This window comes from Meleagris gallopavo, chromosome 6 (genome assembly GCF_000146605.3).
Source record: "Meleagris gallopavo isolate NT-WF06-2002-E0010 breed Aviagen turkey brand Nicholas breeding stock chromosome 6, Turkey_5.1, whole genome shotgun sequence".
NCBI lineage: Eukaryota > Metazoa > Chordata > Aves > Galliformes > Phasianidae > Meleagris > Meleagris gallopavo.
Genome location: NC_015016.2, coordinates 38,002,810 through 38,024,145, shown reverse-complemented (window position 1 = coordinate 38,024,145; position 21,336 = coordinate 38,002,810). Strand labels below are relative to the sequence as shown.

Here is a 21,336-nt window from a genome sequence, read left to right as displayed (position 1 = left end):
TTTTTTTTTTAAATTGAAAGCTGAGATTCCCATCTTATCACATGCCTCAGGATCTAAGGGTTTAAGAAACAAATATTGTGCACCTCGCAATAAACTTCTGAGAGTTGGCAACACCAAGGGCAACATCTTCATCAAATATTAGTGAACATCCTCAGCTAGGGAAAGAACACTGCTTGGCAGTTACATGTTCTGGGTCCCTGAAAACATCTAAAACATTGAGGGGGAAATAAGTGGGGGAAGGATAACAATGAAAAAATCCACCCTGCATTTTATTCCCATCTTTATAAAATGAGCTGCTGGATTTCTGAAAACACCAGCGTTGGTAACATTTGCTTTACTACTGCTATCATACAGACAAATGACAAGCATATCCTATATGGATAAATAATATTTCAGCAACCAAAACAGAATCTGCCAAATGTGCTGGATTTAAAAATGAATGTCACGAAATTTACAATGATCATCTGCAGTGCCAAGCAGATTACTTTTAGTACAGGCCAAAAGAAGCAATGAAAGTAGAAAAACAATGTAAGAGGGTCATCCAGACAATCGTCATGGAGTCAAAGACACGTTCTGTGAGAAACAGACATACAGTCTGCAAATGTTTATAAATATAAGTAAGTTAACTCATATCCTGAACAGTCTTCAATGCACACAATGGCCAACTCGTCTAAACCAAACATCTGTAATTTAAGGCCATGTCTTTCCTCATCTCTTAAAAATCTCACTCATCAACAGCATTTGCATCCATTTCTCCCACTTCCTTTCCCTTTCTGCTGTTCTCAGAGGAAGTTCCCAGAAGATCAACATTTTGAACAAGAAGCCAAAGCAAAATAAAAGGACTACTACAGCTATTCATTTCCTAGATGCCCCTGACCTTCAATTTCTTTGGGTTTGATCCAGAGACCACTGAGGTGAAAGGAAAGACGTATGGGTTCCTCTCTTCTGCAATCTCTGATAGCTATTAAATGTCACAGTACATGCAGCATTCCATTTTGTAAGACAAATTCCGAAATTCAGACTTTGTTTTCTTTTTGACTCCCACATTATCAGGACAACAGCTCCTTTGTTCAAGCTTCAGTGTTTATGTGCATGTTATCTCTGGTTTAGTCTTTAATACTGAGCAGGGTCAGAAAAGGATCATCCTCTTCTCTGAGGTTTAAAGATTTATGTTGGCTTACATTTTTAAGATGCATACACATAAATACACAAACACACAAACAAGTGTAAGTAAATTTACTAGAGTTGTTCTCCAAATGATGATATTTAACACCAGCTACAATCTTGTTCCCTTATCTCCCCTGTGACTTTTTTTTTTCAGCACAGCAGCATCTTAGGAAAAACAAGCTTTCTTCAACTTATCTGCAAGGGAAGAAATGGTTTAAATAGTAGAAAAACAGCAAAAAAGAAGAAGGCGAGGCAAACCATTAAAAGTGTGGAGAAAGACTTCCATAGCCACTGGGCCATCCAAAACTGAGAAACACTCAGTGCCACAACCATGGCTCCATGATTTAGAGAGAAAACAAAAATCTAAAAGAATGGAGAATGAATGGAAGACTGTATTCTGAAGTCCCAAGCACGCAGGGACACCGTGTGTGACACAAGTCACACCAGTCCTGTCAGACAGCATGGACCTCAGCAAGATTTAACTTAGGCTCAGATCTCACTGCTTGGCTTTAAAACCAAGAACCATCTGCAATGTAGATTTTCCTTCAGGAAGTGAAGTGGACAGTAGTGTTCATATCTCCTTTAGTTCTTTATATTTTTGATCCATGTAAAAGCAGAGTGCTTTAAAAAGGAATCATCGTTTGTCTAAACCTCAGGCAGCCTTCTCCCAAACCTCACCTGTGTCTCTCATCCCAGAGCTTCTCCAGATAACCATTCACTCTCCTACCTTTAAGATCAGATCTGAACAACTTAGACACCAAAAACAAACAAACAACAACAAAAAAAACCCTCGTACAGAGAGCCTTTCAAGTTTTTCCTCACTTCTGAAGTCTTTTTATTTTTTAATTCCTGCTCTGCCAATTTTGTCTCCCCTTCCTCCCCTCCCCTTCAGTGGAAATTTTCTACTCTTTACAAGCCTGGCTCACTGCAGAAAATTGATTTCCCCTAGGATACAGCCATCCTACTGTTCTATGCATGGTCATTAATGACTGTCCTGTTCACCACAGAGACAGACACGGTGGCACTCTTCCCCAGCTCCTCAGCACAGAAAATGCACAGTGGGAAAATCAGAACAACCTCTGAGCTTAACCATTCCAAGAGTACCTCATCTCCAGAAAATGGCATACGTAACTTCCAAATAAGCTGCTGGAAGAACAAAATAACTGTTGCTAGTTTCTGTAACTCTGTGTTTTCACTGCAGTAGATTTAAATTTTAAAATCTTCCCCAAAATAACAACCATCATGCATGTTACTCTCTCCCCCGAGCCACACAACGATGAACTCCAAATCGAGGTACATCAGCAGCACTGCAGTGAACAGCGCAGCTGCAGCTCACATTGGTTTTACATAGGCACCATCACGAGAGAGTATTCAAGGGAAGAAAGCATTTCCATACAGCCTTCAAAAACTGCCTGAAAATGTGAGAAACTCTCTCTGTGCTGCACCTTTGGCTTTTTTTAGCTGCTTTGCAAGCCATGAACTTGCTGGCTCTACCATCTCCAGGAGATCTGTTGTCTCCCCTTTGATTGCAGTGAAATCCCATCCTTGGAGTGACAGATGATTCTCCCCGTGGCACTTGATTAACTGTGTTGCCAATGGATGAAAAAAAACAATTTTACTCACAAAACAGCTTACACCTTCTCTGTAAACACCTTGTAGCTATACTGCAAATTGACTCTTTATCTCGTCCTTAACCCATGAGGTCCTTGTACGAGCTTCTCATCCCTGCAGGTACAGAAAGTAGGACCAGAAGCAGATAGGAAGAAGATAGGGATACTTGACATCTTATTCTCACTCTTTCCCAACCAAGGATTTTTTTATGTGGTAAAACCAATATTTCTGACCAAGTTGTGTTATTACTAGTTTCAGGAAAAAAAAAAAAAAAAAAGGAAAAAAAAAGGAAAAAGATGAGCAAGCCTCAAGGATGGCTATAGGCTTTGTTATTGTTTTTTGATAATTCAGTTTTGATTCAGTGACTTTACCTCAAATAAATAACAGTGGTGTCTTGAAATCAAAAACTAAGTTCAAAAATCAACAACAAATCTTTTGAACAGTAGCAGCAACAAGAACCCTCTCAGAGGAGAGGATAACAGCTAAAGGCAATCCCTAAAAATGAGTAGGTCTTAGCTTCAGTTTGCTCTGAAATAAGTCAATGCAACTGGTGTGGCACTTCAGCGATACTGGGAGGGAGTCAAACTGCACAAGCCAACATTTGAAGCTCATACTGTTCAGATATGCTCTGTAAGTTGTGCCAGGGTTTCTTAATTCTCACTCATGTTGGCTGGTACTGGCCAAGGAAATCCTGCCGTCCCAGCAGGATGATTCCCTTGCTGCAGGTTCCACAGAATCACGTGCTCCATGGAAATTTCCAAACACCTCGGCACAACATGGGTGAGTTCAGGATAAAGTTTCAAGCCTGAACTCTGTAATTTCCTGTCTTTTGCTAGTCTATGCAGCTCTTTAATGTTATATTAATATCATTTTTGTCTGCGTGATTGAATTACCCACCACTCTCGATGCCAGCATTAGTGGATCTCTGTAACAGGAGAGCAGGCTACGCTGCGCATACCATTACCGAACTCTATGCAACAGACCAGCTGCAGACCTCCCAACAGTAGGACAGGCAGGCTGCCTTGTTAGGATCGATGGGCATTTGGATGCTGGCACACAGCCTGACCCCAGGCTCACCTCAGCATCCCACAAGAGAGCTTGCCGCAGCAGAAGCCCAGCCAAAAAAGCAGTGGCCAACACTGGGAATCTGCTGACAGTGCCGGGACTCTGCTCACAGGCTCAGCATCCCAAGCCCCACACAGTGCTGCTGGGACTTGGCGTGCAGATGCAATAGAGATGTAGTGGCTTGGCGACATTTTGACTCCAGGTGCGGTGAATCCTCCACTGAGAGCAGTGCTGGTGACAGCTACTAACGAGTGGTGCGGTCCTTAAGAAATCCCTTTCAGAAGTCTTTACAGAGAGATTAAAATGCCACATGTGCATTCGCTGTAACGATCCTAGGGCAGGAGATTTAATGCAACTGTTTTCTTCAGCACACTTGCACCCCCAACCAATAGCTAATGGTGAGCTTGACTACCATACAGAAATATCCGTCTTTACAAGGGGATTACACAGGGGGAAGAAAATGAGGCAAGGGGAAAGAGGTAAAAGGGAAAAAGAAATAGGGAGGACGAGGTATTCAGTTCCATAGCACATAGTTGGCCCCCAGCAGACCATAGCAACTGCACATCACGGAGAAAAGACCTGGTCTCTCAATTAAGATAAATCCTTGTTTCTTTACATCAAAGGGTATTAAAAACCACTAACCAATGCAGAACCTAACAGGAACTAATAACAGTAAATCCAAGTTTCAGCAAAGCCAGGTTTTTCTTACCACTCACTGAAAATAGAGATGAAACAACTGCAGGTCCTAAAAGCGCTAACAGAATTTTACAGCTGTATCATTATTAGCAGTCTCCTGGACTTCAGGACTTTTTAGAAAAGCATGTAGCAACAGAAAGAGGGGGAAATGGTTTTAACCTGGAAGAGGGTAGATTTAGACTAGATATTAGGAAGAAATTATTTACTGTGAGTGTGATGAGACACTGAAACAGGCTGCTCAGTGAGGTTGTGGATGCCCCCTCCCTGGAAGCATTCAAGGCCACGGGATGGGACTTTGAGAAACCTGGTGTCCCTGCCTATAGCAGGAGAGTTGGAACTAGATGATCTTAAAGGTCCCTTCCAACCCAAACCATTCTATAATTCTATTATTATAGTCTGTCTCTCACGTCTGTAAGACCTGTAGTCACATCTTTAGTTCTATTATGCCAGGTAAGATGCAAAATCGTTCTAGGAGTATATTGTCCTTCTTTCATTTAAATCTTCTTAATGACTTGGTCATATACCATTTTGGTCCATAGTAGTCACCAAATTTCCTTCCTGTTTAGAAGCAATTGCTACAAGTTCATTTTACAGAGAAAGTCAGAAGACTGTTCCATCCTTGAACTACGTAAGTATGATTATATATATGAACGGATTTCATTATCGAGTTCATACAACACTCAATAAACTGTATATTAAAATATTTGCACTAAATTATCGTAGAATAATTTTAAAAAGCTTCATAACTATATTCTATTTAATTGACAAGCCTAAATTTGGTGTTGATTTAAGTAAGGAGGAAGAGACTAGAAGCATTGAAGATGAGCTGAGAAATTAAGTTGTACAAAATTAAACTAGACATGGCTTAGATCCAAATTCCTTGTTTTTAAATGAAGCTCAAAGAGCACTGCGGTTCTCTCATCAGACGAGTTTTTGTTATGGGAAGCTAAGGATAGACAGACATCTATTTGGTTCATGACCAAAGGTAATCAAATCGCAAAGCTGGAGATGAGAGCTTCTGGTTCTGACACAGCTTAGGCAGCAGGGTACTGCAAACTCCACTGAATGTGCACTGCACCTTAATGAACAACACTGATCAGTCTTTGAGTGTTATTTGTTCTGCTGAGGAACACATCCATTCCAGCTTTGCTTCCATTTAAAGACACATACAAATAGATATGGCTACATAAACTACACATAACAACAAATTTCTACAAACATGAAAAGGAAATGATTTCTAACCTCAAATAATTATTTTTAAAAAAGACTGAAATGAATACTGATGTCATCTATAGTCCTTGATGAAATTATCAAAAGGTCGGAGAAAACTACCTTGTAATCATCAACTTAAACAGCTCCATCTATTTTTATTAGTAAGGAAAAAAGTCGGAAAAGTTACTTGACTATAGCATGTATGTGCATCTGGTAGGAGGAGGGGCAGAGAGGGAGAGAATTGGAAAAGTCTTTGATCTGATTATATCAAGAGTGAAGAGGTGAAAATGTGCACCAGAAAGTCGATTTAGAAATCAGTCAAATTTTGAACAGGGAATATGGTTAACCACAGCAAGAAATCGTTAGCATCAGCAGTAATTTGCTATTGCTTTCATATCCTCATATCCAGAGGGGTGCTTTTCTGAAAGATATTCTTAACACAAATAGACTGCTGCATTAAGTCTAGAAGCAAACAAAGCAAATTTAAGGACCTGAATCCAACAGACAGTAATGCTAGAAATAATGCTGGATCATCCCATGGTCTATTCTGAATGCTAAACTGTATAAATTACTGTAAACTGTGAATTACAAGGGACACTTCCAAAGTAATGCCTCCTGCTTTGCACAACATCAGAGGCAGATGTTGGAGGTATGCTAGTAGAGGCTGAACCTTCCCAACAATATTCTGTTACATTTTGTTGTCATGTGACAGATGACAACAGCAGAGGGGCAGTCTGACAGAATGGTGTCTGACATGGAAGTGCATGTGAGCAGAGGTGCGTGATTGAATTCCTCCATGTGGGGAAAAAAAACAAAGGCACTCACTGACATTCATCAACACTTCTGAAGGCATATGAAGACCGAACAGTAAATGTGAGCACAGTGAGGTGGTGGGTGGTGTGTTTCAGCAGGGGCAATAGTGACAGTGGGTCACCTTTGCTGGTGCTGATCATGATAAGAGCAACACGCAGGCTCTTGTTCATCACTGGCAAAAATAATAATTAATGGTAGTGATTATACTGGAAAAGAGTGCTCTGTAGCTCTGCTCTATCAAACAGTGTTTATTATAGTGTTCTTCATATCTGCTGTAGCTTCCATGGTAGTAAATAGAAAGCATTACTTTCAGAGTGACCTATATATTTTATCCCCTTTAATTACTAGGTGACTACTATAAAGAAGCTGAAAAGTTAGCGCTCATCACGAATCAATGATTCGCAGAAAATAATTGAAGTTTCATAATTGGATTATAATCCCAGGGGTACATGGAAGTGTTGAACTGAAAAGCTGAAGTGAGGAAAGCAAGCCTATTCTCCTTTTTTGTGTGATCACCAGGCAGTAGCAGCCATAAATGCTTCACCGATTACCTGTATTACACTGAAACAATATGGCTCTGATCTTGCAGTAACAGCCATTTGAACAGACTGCTGGGCTTCCACAAAGCTCACGTGACACTAGGTGTCCATTAGCAGAAAACATTTTTCTGAATAGGACCTGAAGTTTCACATGGTTATTACCATCTTTATTTTGTTTGAAGTTGCCACCAGGCCAGCTATTTCCCAAATAACCCAAGAGAATAAGGATCCAGAGCTCTCCACTTTCCCCATAGCTTACAATGGGAACACAGAAAATTCATATCCAAAGAGAAAACCTTTCCAGTTCAACATCTTCCAAAAATTAAGCTAAAAACATTCCATCTTTTCTGTCTCCGTTTTATAACAGGGCAGACAGAAAACCTCTGACGTCGCTGCAAAAATTCTAAGAAAATCCTTCTCTACTAAACGTCTTTTGAAAAAAAATCCAAGATGTTTTAGTTTTTAATATAAAACTAAGAGCAGCGCTTGTCACACAAATAATTCTGGGAAGTTACCAAATACTTGGAATGAAGAACACTGCATGCTACATAGCACAGAGCTCTTGTCTATGCTTGTTTGGAGCGGTATGGGGAAGTCTAGCAGCTGAACACAATGACATTTTTGTTTTAGCGCTGATAATATTCAATAGCTTTGCCATCAAAGCTGGCCTGCCAGTTCCTCTTCTATAGAAATTAGAGCCATACTCTACGATTCCTGCCATTAACTGGAAGCAGTTCTCAGGTTATTCCTGTTTAAGGAGAGCTGGATTGTTATTAAGCATAGCTGATATTGTTTCCTTACAGCAAAGTTGTAGGACAATGTACTTCTCAAATAGATCAGAACATCATCTGCGTCATACCTTCTGGATAAAGGTTACAGAAACATTTCTGCTACACAAATGTCAGAACACAAACACTGTCTCCATCATCTCCTGAAAGTCAGTGACTCCTAAGGAGAGTGAACCCCATTCCAGTTTGAGAGCTTCCTGCTTCCTTCTCACGCTCTGTGTGTTCACACAGCCATCGTGTCTGCCCTCCCACAGCTGCTATCAGATCTTAAAAGACAACAGCTCTAAAAGACCCACTGAAGTTGACACTGCAGAATTGCAGACAACTACTACAAAAAATGCAACCAAATAAAAAAGATAGACGGTAAGCTTCAAAAAGAACAAAACATAACTAAAACTTTCCTTCATAAAAGATAAAATGACCCAAAGGACAGCAGTGCAGAACAGTGCAGAAACCTCTGTGACATCATCAGAACATCAAACCAGCCTCCTCCCCAGCAAGCAGAAACCAGGCATCCAAGTAGTACAGAACACCTTGTGAGGGACTCAAGAGTCTAACAGTAATGAAGGTCCTTCAAGAGAGCAATACCCACGTTACAAAACCAGACATTTGACTGAGAGACGTGCACTGTGCACAGCCTATCTGTCCTGAGGATAGTTTCTAGCTATGAGTATTTTCAGGTTCCTAAACACTTACACCAGTGAGAGGAAGAAGGCCAGCCTCACGGATGGCTCATGCCATGGTTGACTAGCTGTACACAAAATATGCTGGAGAAATGGCAAGAGAAGGAAGACAAGGAAAGACTAGAAACATATATTTTCAGAACAAGTCAGGAGCAATCATTAAGTGTGTTTGCCCTCAACACCCTTCCTACACACTACGCAAAACAAGTGGCTGTTGCAATCATACCCTTCACACAAATACATTGAAGGCTAAATATTTATGTTAAGAACACTCAGGATTGTGCGTGTGTTTTTTTTCTCAAAGACTTTAATTAAAATTCATCAGAAGAAATGTTTTCAGCAGCAGTGTCTAAAAATGCTGTCTCCTCCCATATCTTCCATTAAATCAGGTTCACCCAGCTTGAAAGGAGATGAGAAACTCTCCCTGACACTCTGTCACACTCCAGTGAAAAGACGGGCACATTCAAAACAGCTAAGAGTGCAGGTGCTCATTTATTACTTTACGCAGATTATTTTTCTGCCTTTCTTCCTGACAATGAGAACGTTTACATCCCAGATGGAGCTCTCTGTAAGTGCTGTGGGCATGTGCTGACCTAGAGTTTTTGTTTCCCTGATGAAAGAGGAGAGGTAAGAAAAGGATTGGTTCCCTGCCTGCTGGGGCAATTTTAATGTTTGTTTTTAAACAATAGAAGACATTTACAGATGACTGTAATGAGGAATGAATATACAAATAATTTTTAAATCATAATAGGTAAAAGAAAACACACCTGTGCACATCCATGTCTGTACATACATACACTCTAAGAAGATGTATTACATATATAATGAGTATAAAACTGCAAAACAACTCAGACAAAATTCAAATTCACTTAAATACACCCTTCTGAAGCCAAAGAGGAACTCCAGAATGATATTTTACAGCATTAATAAGGTCCGTTACTATGAAGATGTCTTCAGTGCAATAAGCAACGAATCACATCCATGGCATTGTGTTCTTTTTCTCCTTTTGTCATTTTGACTTAGAATATTAACTTGAAATTCATTTTTCTTCCCTCTCCCATCTACTTTAACCTTCTTTTAGGAAAGTCTTATGAACAAAGAACTTGTGAATAATACAGACATCTCCAAAACAACCTATCCATGTATTTCAGTCTGACCTGAATAAGCAAATTAAAATGAGAGGAACAAACACATGCAGAACCCTCATAGCTTTGACTCATCCTATTTAGTCCAGCAGGGCACCTAAGCTCTATTTGGTCCAGTGATACCCCTGTTCTGGGACTGTCCTGTCCCAACTCTACTTGGAATAAAAAAGATATTTTTATTGTTGTTGTTTTGGGTGTCTTTTTCTTTTCTGTCCTTTAATATAAGTGTTTCTTTGCTTCCCATGAAGCCTGATCCGTTGAGCAGACTTTCACAGTTACTGCAGAACCATTCAGTTATCTTATAACCAGAATACTGAACCAAAATATCCATCAAGATTTAAGCAGGAACAGTGCGATGTCCCCCAGTTCCTATATGAGCTAATACCACTGGGTGAGCACTCTCACACCTTTTCAGTCTCTGCAATGTCATGGAGCAATGGTGCCGAGTACTGCCTATTACAGGAGAGATGTTGATTTGTTTGATTTAGTACTGAAGCCACAGCATACCCTGCTTTAACATACACAGTGTTACAGAACCTTCTGTTACCCCGACAAAATGACAACTTAAAGCAGAAACAGGCAAATACTCTACTATCAGACATCACAGATAGCTTGGCTTTGCCTATACCAAGGCCAGGACAAGAACATTCATTTACACTGGATAAAAATTCCTAGATTTACTTAAGGAATTCTTCTAGTTTTTTTGTTTTGAACTTGTTAAGGAAATTTTAACCATAATAAAATTTATTTTCAGCATAACTCAAAGCAGTGTTTTCTAATTAGCATTCTAATGTGAGAAGGAAAAGGGAGGAAAGGAAGGAACGATGTTTTCTTTACCTTTTCATATAAGACAAACTTTTTGTTACTTTCACAAAAGAGGATAAGAATAGCCAGGAATTTCAAACTCTAGCTGATTTAACAGGTGGCAGAACTGGCCATTGTGAACTTGCTATAAAACTTGCACTAACTGGAAATTTGTTGAAGCTATTAACAAGAGACGCTGTCCTGAAAGGCACCTTGAACACCCTTTGAAACCTCCACCAGTTCTCTGTGGGGCAAAAGAACTGTACAGAGTTCATTTCAAAAACAGTCCAAGAATTAAGTAATGTGTGCATTGTCAATTAATAACCTCAGTTACATTATCCCTGGTGCTAGCTCTTTAGCAGAATCCAGACAGCAGTGATTGGAATATTTATTCAAAGGTTCCACGGGGACAACAAGGACAATCAGAGTGGATGAAAGGCTAACATCTCACATACGATGACTTGTCAAGGAGACAAATAATGATAACTTTGGTATGAATTTCCCATACCTAGAATGCTATATATATGTGAGAAACTGGTTCATCTTCCACAAAAGTCAGCTTGATCCACACACTTTCTGATCTTTATGTTTGGCTACTTTTTTCCCTTTGTTGATTTAATTAAGTCCTCTTATTATCCCTGGATCATAAGCAAAGTCCAAATTTGTTGAAGGGCAATGAGATAGTTAACCCAAACAAGAAGAGTAATGGAATAGGAACTGAAGATTAGAGAGGGTACGTTACTGGTGCAGGTGGGGAGAAATAGCTCAGGACAATAAAAATATATATATATAGGTAGGTTTAAACTATCAGACATCAGAAGTTTGATATAGATTTCTCTTAGACCATAAACTTGGCATGAAAAACTCATGAGTGACTCAAGACCGACAGGGATTTTCTTTTCAATACATGCCAATGTCTTAATAGTGTGTAATGCACAAGGATTTTTTTGGTCATATGTTACTGTTTTTTAAGGCAACTTTTCTTGTCAGAAATTTGTGTTGGTTTTGGTGCAGGAGGGGAAGGAAACAAAAGCATAATCTCTTTTCCCAAATTCCCATTCTGTTTTCCAAAAATAACTTTATCTTTTTAAGAGATTTTTAGTCTGTCTTCTTCAGCACACACATGTAAGAAAAGACTGACAGAAACACCAAAATCCTCTGAGAGAAACTGCAAGTTTGTAAAATGAAAAATGTTTCAAATTAAAAAAAGTTCAATGAGTTTTCCCTTCTCCACTAGGACATACTTAGTAAGAAAGTGATGTGTCTACTACCCAAGTGGGGGACTAAGCCATCTGTGTATGTTTTCAAGAGAAACTGGAACTCTTCTGGATGAAATAAAATACAGTGCATGACAATATGAGTGACAAGTCATATGAATGCTTCAAAAGAGAATCACTTACATTTTTTTAGTACTGAGACACATGGCATGTTTTTCTGCCTATAATCTGTAATTTTTTATCTTATGGTTGATTGTCTTTCCTTTTGACAAAAACAATATTTTAACTGGAAAGATTTGGCTGAGATAGATCATACCATTACAACAGTAGAGACTGCGCACCTCAGAGTAATAAGTGTGAATAACGTAGTATTTACTATTTTTTTCATGGTATATTTAAAACCAAATTTTTAGACTAACCAGTTCTGATGATCAGTATGATCAGGGATGGGCATTCACCTTCTTTTGATAAAACTCACGAAAGGTTAAGAGTGGCCAAGGTCCATTTGTGGAAATCTGCTTACTCTGCTTTTATGAGAATCCAGAAAAAAAGATATTTACATAAAAGAAGAGCATATTCTCAATAAATATTTCTATCAACTCTTTTTCATTATAACCTTTGACAGCACAATTGTATAAAGTTCCAAAAGACAGTGCAACCTAACAGCTCTCTGTTGTAAAAGAGAATTTGATACAACTTTGCTGAATACATGTTAAACCAGATACTGAGGATTTCAACCAAACAAAATAGAAAACCTTCCGGTAGCAATTTTTATTATTATTTACTCAGTTACTGTACAGCCTATGATGACTTGTTTTCCTTTAGTTTTATGAACAGTTTGACAGATTACTGTGACAAGGTTACTCTTAAATTGATAAAAGGTTTGATAGTGTCTGAACATTTGTCAGAAATGTCTGCTATCATGTGTAATGGACTCTGCACTTCAAGCATTAATGGTACTCCAGTCTGCAGTTTTCTGTCCTATATTCTATATACACCACCTAAACACACACAGCAGAAATACAGAAATGCACACAGGATCCACCAAGACAGCCCTGCACTTTATCAAACAACTCTGATGAAACAGTTTCTCTTCCATAACCACCCGGAAAACAGCAATGAAATAAAAAAATAGCTACACGTCACATGGAGGGTGGCCCTCTTGCTGAAATAAACCTGGAAATGGGATACGCTATGATAAATGTACATAGCCACAAGCATTTCCAGCATTCCCTGTACTTCTGAGACAGAAATATTGTGTTTTTAGAACATCATTCCTCAGACCTGCCAAATGTCAGACACTGCAACTGACAGTTGTACTGCTGGCAGCACTGTCACATGCTGCAGCAGAGGACATGGATTCAGACGGGCTCACAAAGCGCTGGCAGCCAGCCCCAGGGGAGCCCAGGCTACATCCTGGGCATAAACAGGTTTGGTGAACACCTTCCCGAAAAATAGCTCTCCACAAATCCTGCACTGCAAATAATACTGTGATTCACAGATTGAAATTCAAGTTCTCACCTCATATCTTGTAACAAATTAGATCATTACATCTATGCAGGAAGCCCACAAACCAGCACCTTCAGCTGTTTTGGGAATACCTGTTCAGCATCTTTCATTTGTGTGATGAGACCCCAGTTACACAAGAAAGCTGTTTAGGAGGCAGCCACTTCTAAAGACACAAATGTATATCTTAGATTACTATTTTACTATATTACTTATACAACTGCAGGTTGCTGTTGTATGTTCTGCACTTTTTGTTCTTTGTTTTTATTTTTATGAGTTAAGAAAGCAGGGATCTAGACTTTTATCCATCCCTACTATATAACCATCTGCAAAGGTAAAGAAAATATCACCATCTACTACTTTAAGAGTATACATGTTATCATGACAAATTCTTGTATTCTCACATTTAATTTTTCCTTCATTGTCTTTCCCTCTTGCTTTGATAAATACTTCAAAACAACTATCTAGTTTGTCCTTAAATCCTTCAGCCACAGGATAGAAAAATCAGCAAAATAAATGTCAGCATTTTCTTACAGCACATCTGTTCACACAGGAACTCCACGATAGCAAGACAAAGCTCTCTAATCACAGACCAGATTAAGTTTAGTGAAGCACATTAAAATTTTGCCACAGTGCAGTGCCAAAAGGAAGTTCTCGGATAGTTGATGTGCCTTTCCCATGCAGACAAGAGGTACAAATACATTCTCTGAACTGGGTTCAAGTAACCCACAGCTGTCTTGTGCCTCACATCTTGACTGCAGCACCAAATATCACTGCTGTGAGGCACCTGCAGGAATAGTTAGCTCATTCCTGCTCAGCTGAAAGTATTTGTCTGAGCTTGGAAAGGGTCAGACTGCAATAAGTCATCCAGCAAATTTGTGTTCTGAACATGAACAGAGCTACAGTCAGTTTATACCTGCTGAGGATCTGGCCCTTAAGCTGGGGTTACAGTGGCTGTCACAAGTGAGAAGTGTCAATGAACACTGTTCGCATAAATGTCAGGAAGGTACATCCACAATTGAACTTGCATCCAATATGAAATATCCCCAGCACCCTGCTCCTGTGAGCGTTCTAGTTGTAGTGACTTCTCAAGGACAAGGTCACAGAGAAGGCTCCCAAGCTAACCCTACTCTGCTGAAGTTCAGATCTCACTTCAATAAGACTTCTACTTCCAGCCCAGGTCAGTTGTATATTCATAAGGCATATTTAGGGGGATTCTCTGGCACGTCTGGTGAGAACCAGGAAGAGCAACAAGACAAAGTATATAACATCCCATTACATTCTTAGTCTTATTCCAAATTTTAAAACAACAGCAATTTGGGTTCATGTCAGTAGCTAAGCTGCAGGCTGCTCCTTACTTTACCAACATCCATTTGTTGGTCTCTATTGAAAATGCTGATTTGCAATGAAAAAAAAATATCAAAAAGGCTGTTGTCTTTTGGAAGAAATTATTCTATGACAAAACACTTCACTCCTGTATCACAGAGAAGGGAGATTTTTTTTTTTTTAATGGCTTGATGTTATTCTGACACACACAAAAAAAGTGTTATTCTAAATTCTACCCAGGGTATCGCTGTTTGGAATCTCAAACTGGATTATCTCCCTCCCACTTAATCAATAATAATTAAGACATTGGAAATCGAATCAGGTTCTTATGTCTACCTTTATTACTCACTAGTCACTCAAGTAAGGAGGGTTAACCAGGTGCAGTGTTTTCGGAAACTGTTCTGTTGATGATGCACAAGGAGCACAGAGCTCCTTTCTGCTGCCTCTCCAGTGATAAAACACAATAAAATGGATATTTATCAATAGAATTTGCAAATATGACTCTGCAGATAAACAGAGGGGAAGAAGGTGCTACTTTCTACATCATCAGTTCTCAGTGGAACTGCAGTTAATTAGATGTTTACTTCAAGGCCACCTTTCATGGGTTTCATATTTGTCAATCTACGAGACCAGCAATGTGTGACACAGCCCTCAAAAGATGTGATAAATGAGTTGAGGTGGGAACACCCATGTTTTGTCATTCCTGAGCTTATGATTCACAGATTATTGTAACCATAAAATCTGTCATTAGGGAGTTTATTTGTCATGCAAGTCTTCAAGTCCTTTTTTTTTTTTTCCCTTTTCTAAATTTTACATAGGAAATAAACCAGATAAGCATAAGTCAGTGTGACGGTCCTCATCTCTCTATTCCCCAAAACTCATTACCAGAAAGTTTTCAGGGCATTAATGAGCTGTTTAAACTCTATGAATAATGGTTAACCTTCAAGTGCCGGAAGCTTCTGACATCTTTCAGAGGACATAACTACTATGAACTGAAAGACCAGCTATGATATTTTCCTGCCCAAAGAAGCAAGTATTTTAATGGCACTTACGGCTGGCACAGCTTGATAAGGTCCTGGTCAGTGGTGCCGGGTGGAAGGCCTCGAATGTACAGGTTCGTTTTACTCAATTGCTCTCCACTGCTGTTGTTGCTGCTGTTGTTGCTGCTGTTTGTGCTGGGGCTGGGAGGAGCCATGGGGTGGGGAGCTGGTGCATAGGACTGCTGGAAAGAAGAGAAAAGAGGCTGTTACTGGAAAATAAGAGCTGTATACTTGTGTGCTTCGCCCCGGTAGCTATGAACAAAAGACATTCTCCTCCTGTCCTCCCTGACCATGTCTAGTCAGTCATTCCCTCACAGAAAGGAGACAGGATGTGGTGTCTAGGTTTGGTTACAAGGTGCATTATTTTACTCTCCGCTTTACTAGAATTAAAGCTGCTAGATTATGAGGCTATTTTATCTAGATCTCAAAGTAAGTCTCTGAAACGATGGATACTCAGGAGTAATTAGCATTACAGAAAGAAGTTTAATGCAATCTGCTTTAAGAATATTCCAAGATAAAAATAAGAATATCCAGCCAAATTTATGAGAGCTGATACCAGAAGCATAATAATCTTATCCAGACAAGAGGAGCATCCAGTACACAGACAGGCAAGTGGAAAGGGGTTTGGTAGCCTGAGAGAGGAAGAAACAAAGTAGCCTGGAAACATTCTGTCATAACGAATATCTTTCAAAACAGAAAACAGGATTTGGAAAAGTAGGATAGAACAGCACCTCCCACTCTTGGGAACTTACCCACTTCTGAGCAACCACAAACCACACACAACCACCAAGAAGCATCGCTTCAGAAGGGAAGTATTCTCAAATGGAAAACAATATGATCACCTAAATCCCTGAAAAACACATGCTATGAAAGAAGACGCAATCTCACATTGTAAAAATTACCTAAGCATCCCCAACCTGGGGCAACACACTGGATTTCAGCTGGGGCAACACACTGGATTTCAGCTGCTGCAACTATTCCTGGCTCAGCACATTTGCTTGCAACAGAGTGGCTGGCAGGACAAGAACATGTCCTGACCCTGTTGTGACCTATGTGGAAAAGCAAAGGAGAAAGTCTGGGGAGCTAGGGGATGCTGTGGGAAAGAGCTCGTTTCCACAAGAGGATCAATGTAATTTGCTAACATGGTTGCAGCTGCAGGTAAATGCTGGGCCAATGCCAACTTAACCATGATGGCCAAGTAAAGGCAAAACATATGCAATTTTCATTATAGCAGCAATGACATTTTTAGTGACTTTTGCTGTGCTAGTTCTGTATTTAGATCTTGAAGAAAAAAATATGGAAGACTGGGAGTTATTCTGATCACGGTAATCAACAGTTCCTTTCATTTCAGTGGTCATACTTTAGTGCTTATAATTATGCACATTAAAAAAAAAAAAATCAGAACTCTGACTGGATAGATACTTTTAAATTAGGAGCTTTAGCCTATTTCAAACAAGTCTCTTTTACTTAGAGGAGCCCCAAAAAGTCAAAGAACTTAAAGGGAGCATCAGTGATGGGTGAAGCTCAAAGGCTTTGATGAAATACATGAAACACCATGCATGCAGTGATGCCTTTCCTCCTGCCTTCTCCTTCCTCCTTCCCAGTTTCTCTCATTTAAACCATGACAGTGGGAACTCATCAGGTGTCAGGACATCAGAATTTCTCTACAATTCAGTCTGGTTGTAATGCAGCTCAAACAGGACTCACTAAAAGGAAAAATCAGCTTAATAGACAGTGGGATCACCAAACTAGCAAGTAATGACATTCACTCTGATCCCCAGGAAAAAGAAAAGGCAACGTGCTTCCTTCTCCCAGAATCTGTGCAGATACTTTTGCTGACAATCAAAAACACTTAGCACATACAGATCATATTTCCCTGCACACACACGGTACCACTGGGTAATCCTCAGTCAGCCAAGCTTCAATGTCATTCCCAGGAACAGATTCACGCAGCAGACCCAGCACCAGCATGGGGAGCTGCCTGGCTGCATGTAGTGCTGAGGGCACAGCTGGATCAAACCTCAGACAGCGCTAACACCCACCCAATGCATAAACGATGTGTCTTAAGGCATCCCGGCAGAAAGCACGTTTCAATCTCAGAACACTCTGGGGCTGCTGCAGAGGTAAATGAGGACATCCTGCATCACAGCACCAGTACGGGAAACATTTCATAATAATTTTGCACATTTTGAGCACTGATAATTTAAAAAAAGGTAACATTCTCACGGCTTCATCCTCATGCTCCCAGGTTGAACACTGAACATACGTAAATAACGTAAGGATACAAAGCCAAAATTTTCTGCAAGCCAATAAAATCCTGTGTGCTTAAATTATTAATTGTTATTATTATATATGTGTTTGAGAAGGATAATGATTAAATGGCCTATTCTCACACCAACCTAATAAGCAAAAAAAAAAAAAAAAAAGACAAGTAGAAATATACCTTTGGAATAAAAAGAACAGTTTTCACTCTATTATAAGATCTTTATCCTCATGCAGAGGAAAGCACTAGGGGCCTAATTCTAATTTAAGCTTAAGCCATTTTATCCCCCTCAGCCAACTGAATGGGGACCTAGAAGTGAACTTGAATTGCATTTACACTGATTTTTTTGAGGCCACAGCTGCAGGAAGAAAAAAAAAATAGAAGAAAAAAAAGTTGTCAGGATACCCAGAGAACTAGGCCATGGGATAGCAGGTCTCTCATGCAGGAGCTGCTTGGATTGTAGGGACGGACAGACGGATGGACACACACACGCACACACACACACACACACACACACATACACACATACACACATACACACACTCAGGGTGACCCAAGCACTCAGAGATACCCTAAAGGGTACTACACCATGCCATCTGCAGAAAGACAACAAAACAGCCTGCACTGGGGCTGATGACGTCTTCTGGCTGGTTGCCAGGCTAAAAGCTTAAGGTCAGAAGAAAGCTTTGGATTCTCATTTCCTGAGTCGAGAAGCATATGACTGATGGCATGTAAAAAAGTATGTAATTCACCTCCAAATGAGCAAAGGGTCTTTTCGTTAATCTCCACATAATATCTGAACTGAAAGAAATGAATGGCAACCTGATGATGATCCCAGATAGGGAACGCTTGCCGCAGGATTCCAAATGGTGCCAAAGGGGGACTGTCTGGGGAGCCGTGCACACCTGCTGGAAGCAAACTCAGATCACCTCCTCCCATCAACTCACTCCACGGCTGAGGCAATGCAGTTAAACCATCTGCCACAAGAACCCAGCTTTCCACACTGTCTCCAAACACCTTGCCACCAACTGCAGCCACCTGGGAAAGGCATTTTTCCAATGCAGTTGAGAGCGCTGGACCTGCAGCACTTGGAAGAAATAATTATACAAAAATCTACATGTTTTACTTCAAAAGGGAACTGGAATTCAAAGACTGCTTGGCCGTTAATTTTTCAAGTAACCATCTCATTTTTCAATTCTCATGCTTCATTATTCAGTGGGGAGTTGGAGGGAATGAACTGGTTTGTATATCATTCCGAGCGGCTTATTAATTTAGCATGGCTGGCTAATAGCATTTGTTTTCATCTTTGAAAAATGAATGAATTTTTTTTTCATTATTTAAAAGTAAGAAATTAATGTACTTAATTCCCACCCAGCCTCAGAAAAACACCCTTACACTTACATCTGAATACCAAGCCCTCAGAAACAACGTGCCTCATACAAACACTCACAGCTAAGTGTGAATAATGAGATACCTTGGTCCTTCTTACTCAATAACCCAGAAATGCTGAACCAGAAGCCTGCTTAGTTTCAAAATGAACAACACTTCTCCTTCCAACATCCAACCTCCTTACGCAAGAATGGTATTTATCTTCCCATGGCAACCACAGCACTCATATAGTTTTTCACTTGCTGCAAGTTTAGTCTAAAGCGTTTTTCTTCCAAAGCAATATACTCTTTAAAAAGACAAATTTTAAATATTTTTCAAATACAGTTTCTTCTGGATGGGAATCACAGGCCTCAGATGCCAAGTTGTAGAGTCTGCTTTATTAGCAGCAGCTGGCTCCTTGGCAGGCTTCTGAGGTGGTTGGGCTTGTGGTTTTGGAGTGGCCTTACAGCCTAGGACACAGCTGGACAGCTATGCTAATGGACTGGCCAATTGTTTGTATTCACCTTTGGCTATCCCAGATTTGTACTCTTTTATCCACTTGAAAGTAAACTCTTGGAAAGATTCCCCAGTAACACTGATACATTGACTTTTCCTATCAAAGTACATATTTTATATATAAAAAAAATACAATTACGACGCATGGTTCTCCATAAAAGCATGTGCTATTTAACCAATTGTGAACACACACAATCCATTTCACTCTCATCTGAGTGTTTTCCAGCTGCTGGCTTCATCTCATTTAAAGTCCAATTGCTACACAATTCCCTTAGCTACTGAATGGAAGATAAAATAAGGCAAAGTAAATACAAATAAATTGTGCAAATATCACTTTACAGCTCACACTAGGAAAATGATCTTTTGTTAACACTCTATTGTAGAAAGGAGTAATTTCTGAGAGCTGGAGGGTTCTTCCAGGCCAATTATAGCAATGATGAGAGGATACTACCAACTCGTAGGGCTGTTTATGGGATTTTGTAGGTGATAGAATGACAAATATCAAACTAAGCCAAAGATATTCATAGCTGAAGAAAATGTAGGACAAATATGACAGGAAAAAAATGAGATAAAAAACACAGCAACTCTTCCATCTTGGGTTGGCATCCTCAGTGAGGAATGGCACCACAAGTAAACAAATTTCTTTTCCATAGCCAAGTGGAATAGAAAAGCAAACAAGAGATAAAGAATGGAACTGGCAACACCAAAACCTTGTGCTTTTCAGAAAGTCTGGAGTCAGAGGAGCTCAAGTCATTGTGTTTTTTCTTGACTTTGTATGGCCTTGTTGGGTCTTACAAAGTCCATTTATAACTGATGTCTAACTTCTACATCCAGCAAGGGCCTGAAAGACAGAGCTCTTCTTGGATGCTTCCTTAACATTTTTAGATCTTTCCCCAGACATCACCAACAGATGTATTTGTATGCACACTTTCTAACTTCTCTGCACAGTCAGAAAGTTTCATGGACTGTTTCTTCAGAAGCAACAACTCACCCTTTGGCAGCTTTTTCCAACAGTAATGGAATGGCATATGAAAATATATGTAAACTCAAAAAATGAAGGAAGACAAAAGCTTAAAAGTCTTTTCCAAATGTCCTTTCAACTGAGAAGACCAGAACACACATCAAGAAGCTTTTGGTTTGCCTCAATCACTTCCAATGCTTTTAAATGTGATTTGCTGGAATGTTGAGTCAGAGATGCTGGATCGTATTTGCTGCGCTACCATCCTATCACCCCAGCATCACTCCAAGCCAACCACTTAGATTCCTTATGTCTTATGTTTACTAATCTGTAATGATTCTTCCTTACCTTGACATGGCTTATATAATGCACTGTGATAGCTGACTGAAAGACTACTGAGAACTGCAATATTACTTAAAAATGGGGAAAATATTGTAAAATTGTAACTTAACAGTAGAAATTATGCTCAGCCCTTTTGTAGACAAAAATGATTTATGCATACAATTGATTTCATTATCCTGTACCTAAACTGAATGAGTGAAATCATTTTAAAGCCTAAGAAAAATAAAATGGCAAAATACCAATTGAATTAGCTTTCTCATTAAAGATACTTATTACA

At 39.6% G+C, this 21,336-nt stretch overlaps 1 protein-coding gene across 3 annotated transcripts in view; it reads right to left on the bottom strand.

Annotated features, from left to right (window-relative positions):
* The window catches only part of RBMS3 (RNA binding motif single stranded interacting protein 3), a 600,418-nt gene that overhangs the window by 329,858 nt on the left and 249,224 nt on the right, over positions 1-21,336 (bottom strand). For all 3 annotated transcript variants that reach the window (XM_031553946.1, XM_031553947.1, XM_019616531.2), the window contains one exon: positions 15,625-15,794. In XM_031553946.1, coding sequence (XP_031409806.1) covers positions 15,625-15,794 — 170 coding nt within the window. The remainder of the gene's footprint in view (positions 1-15,624; positions 15,795-21,336) is intronic.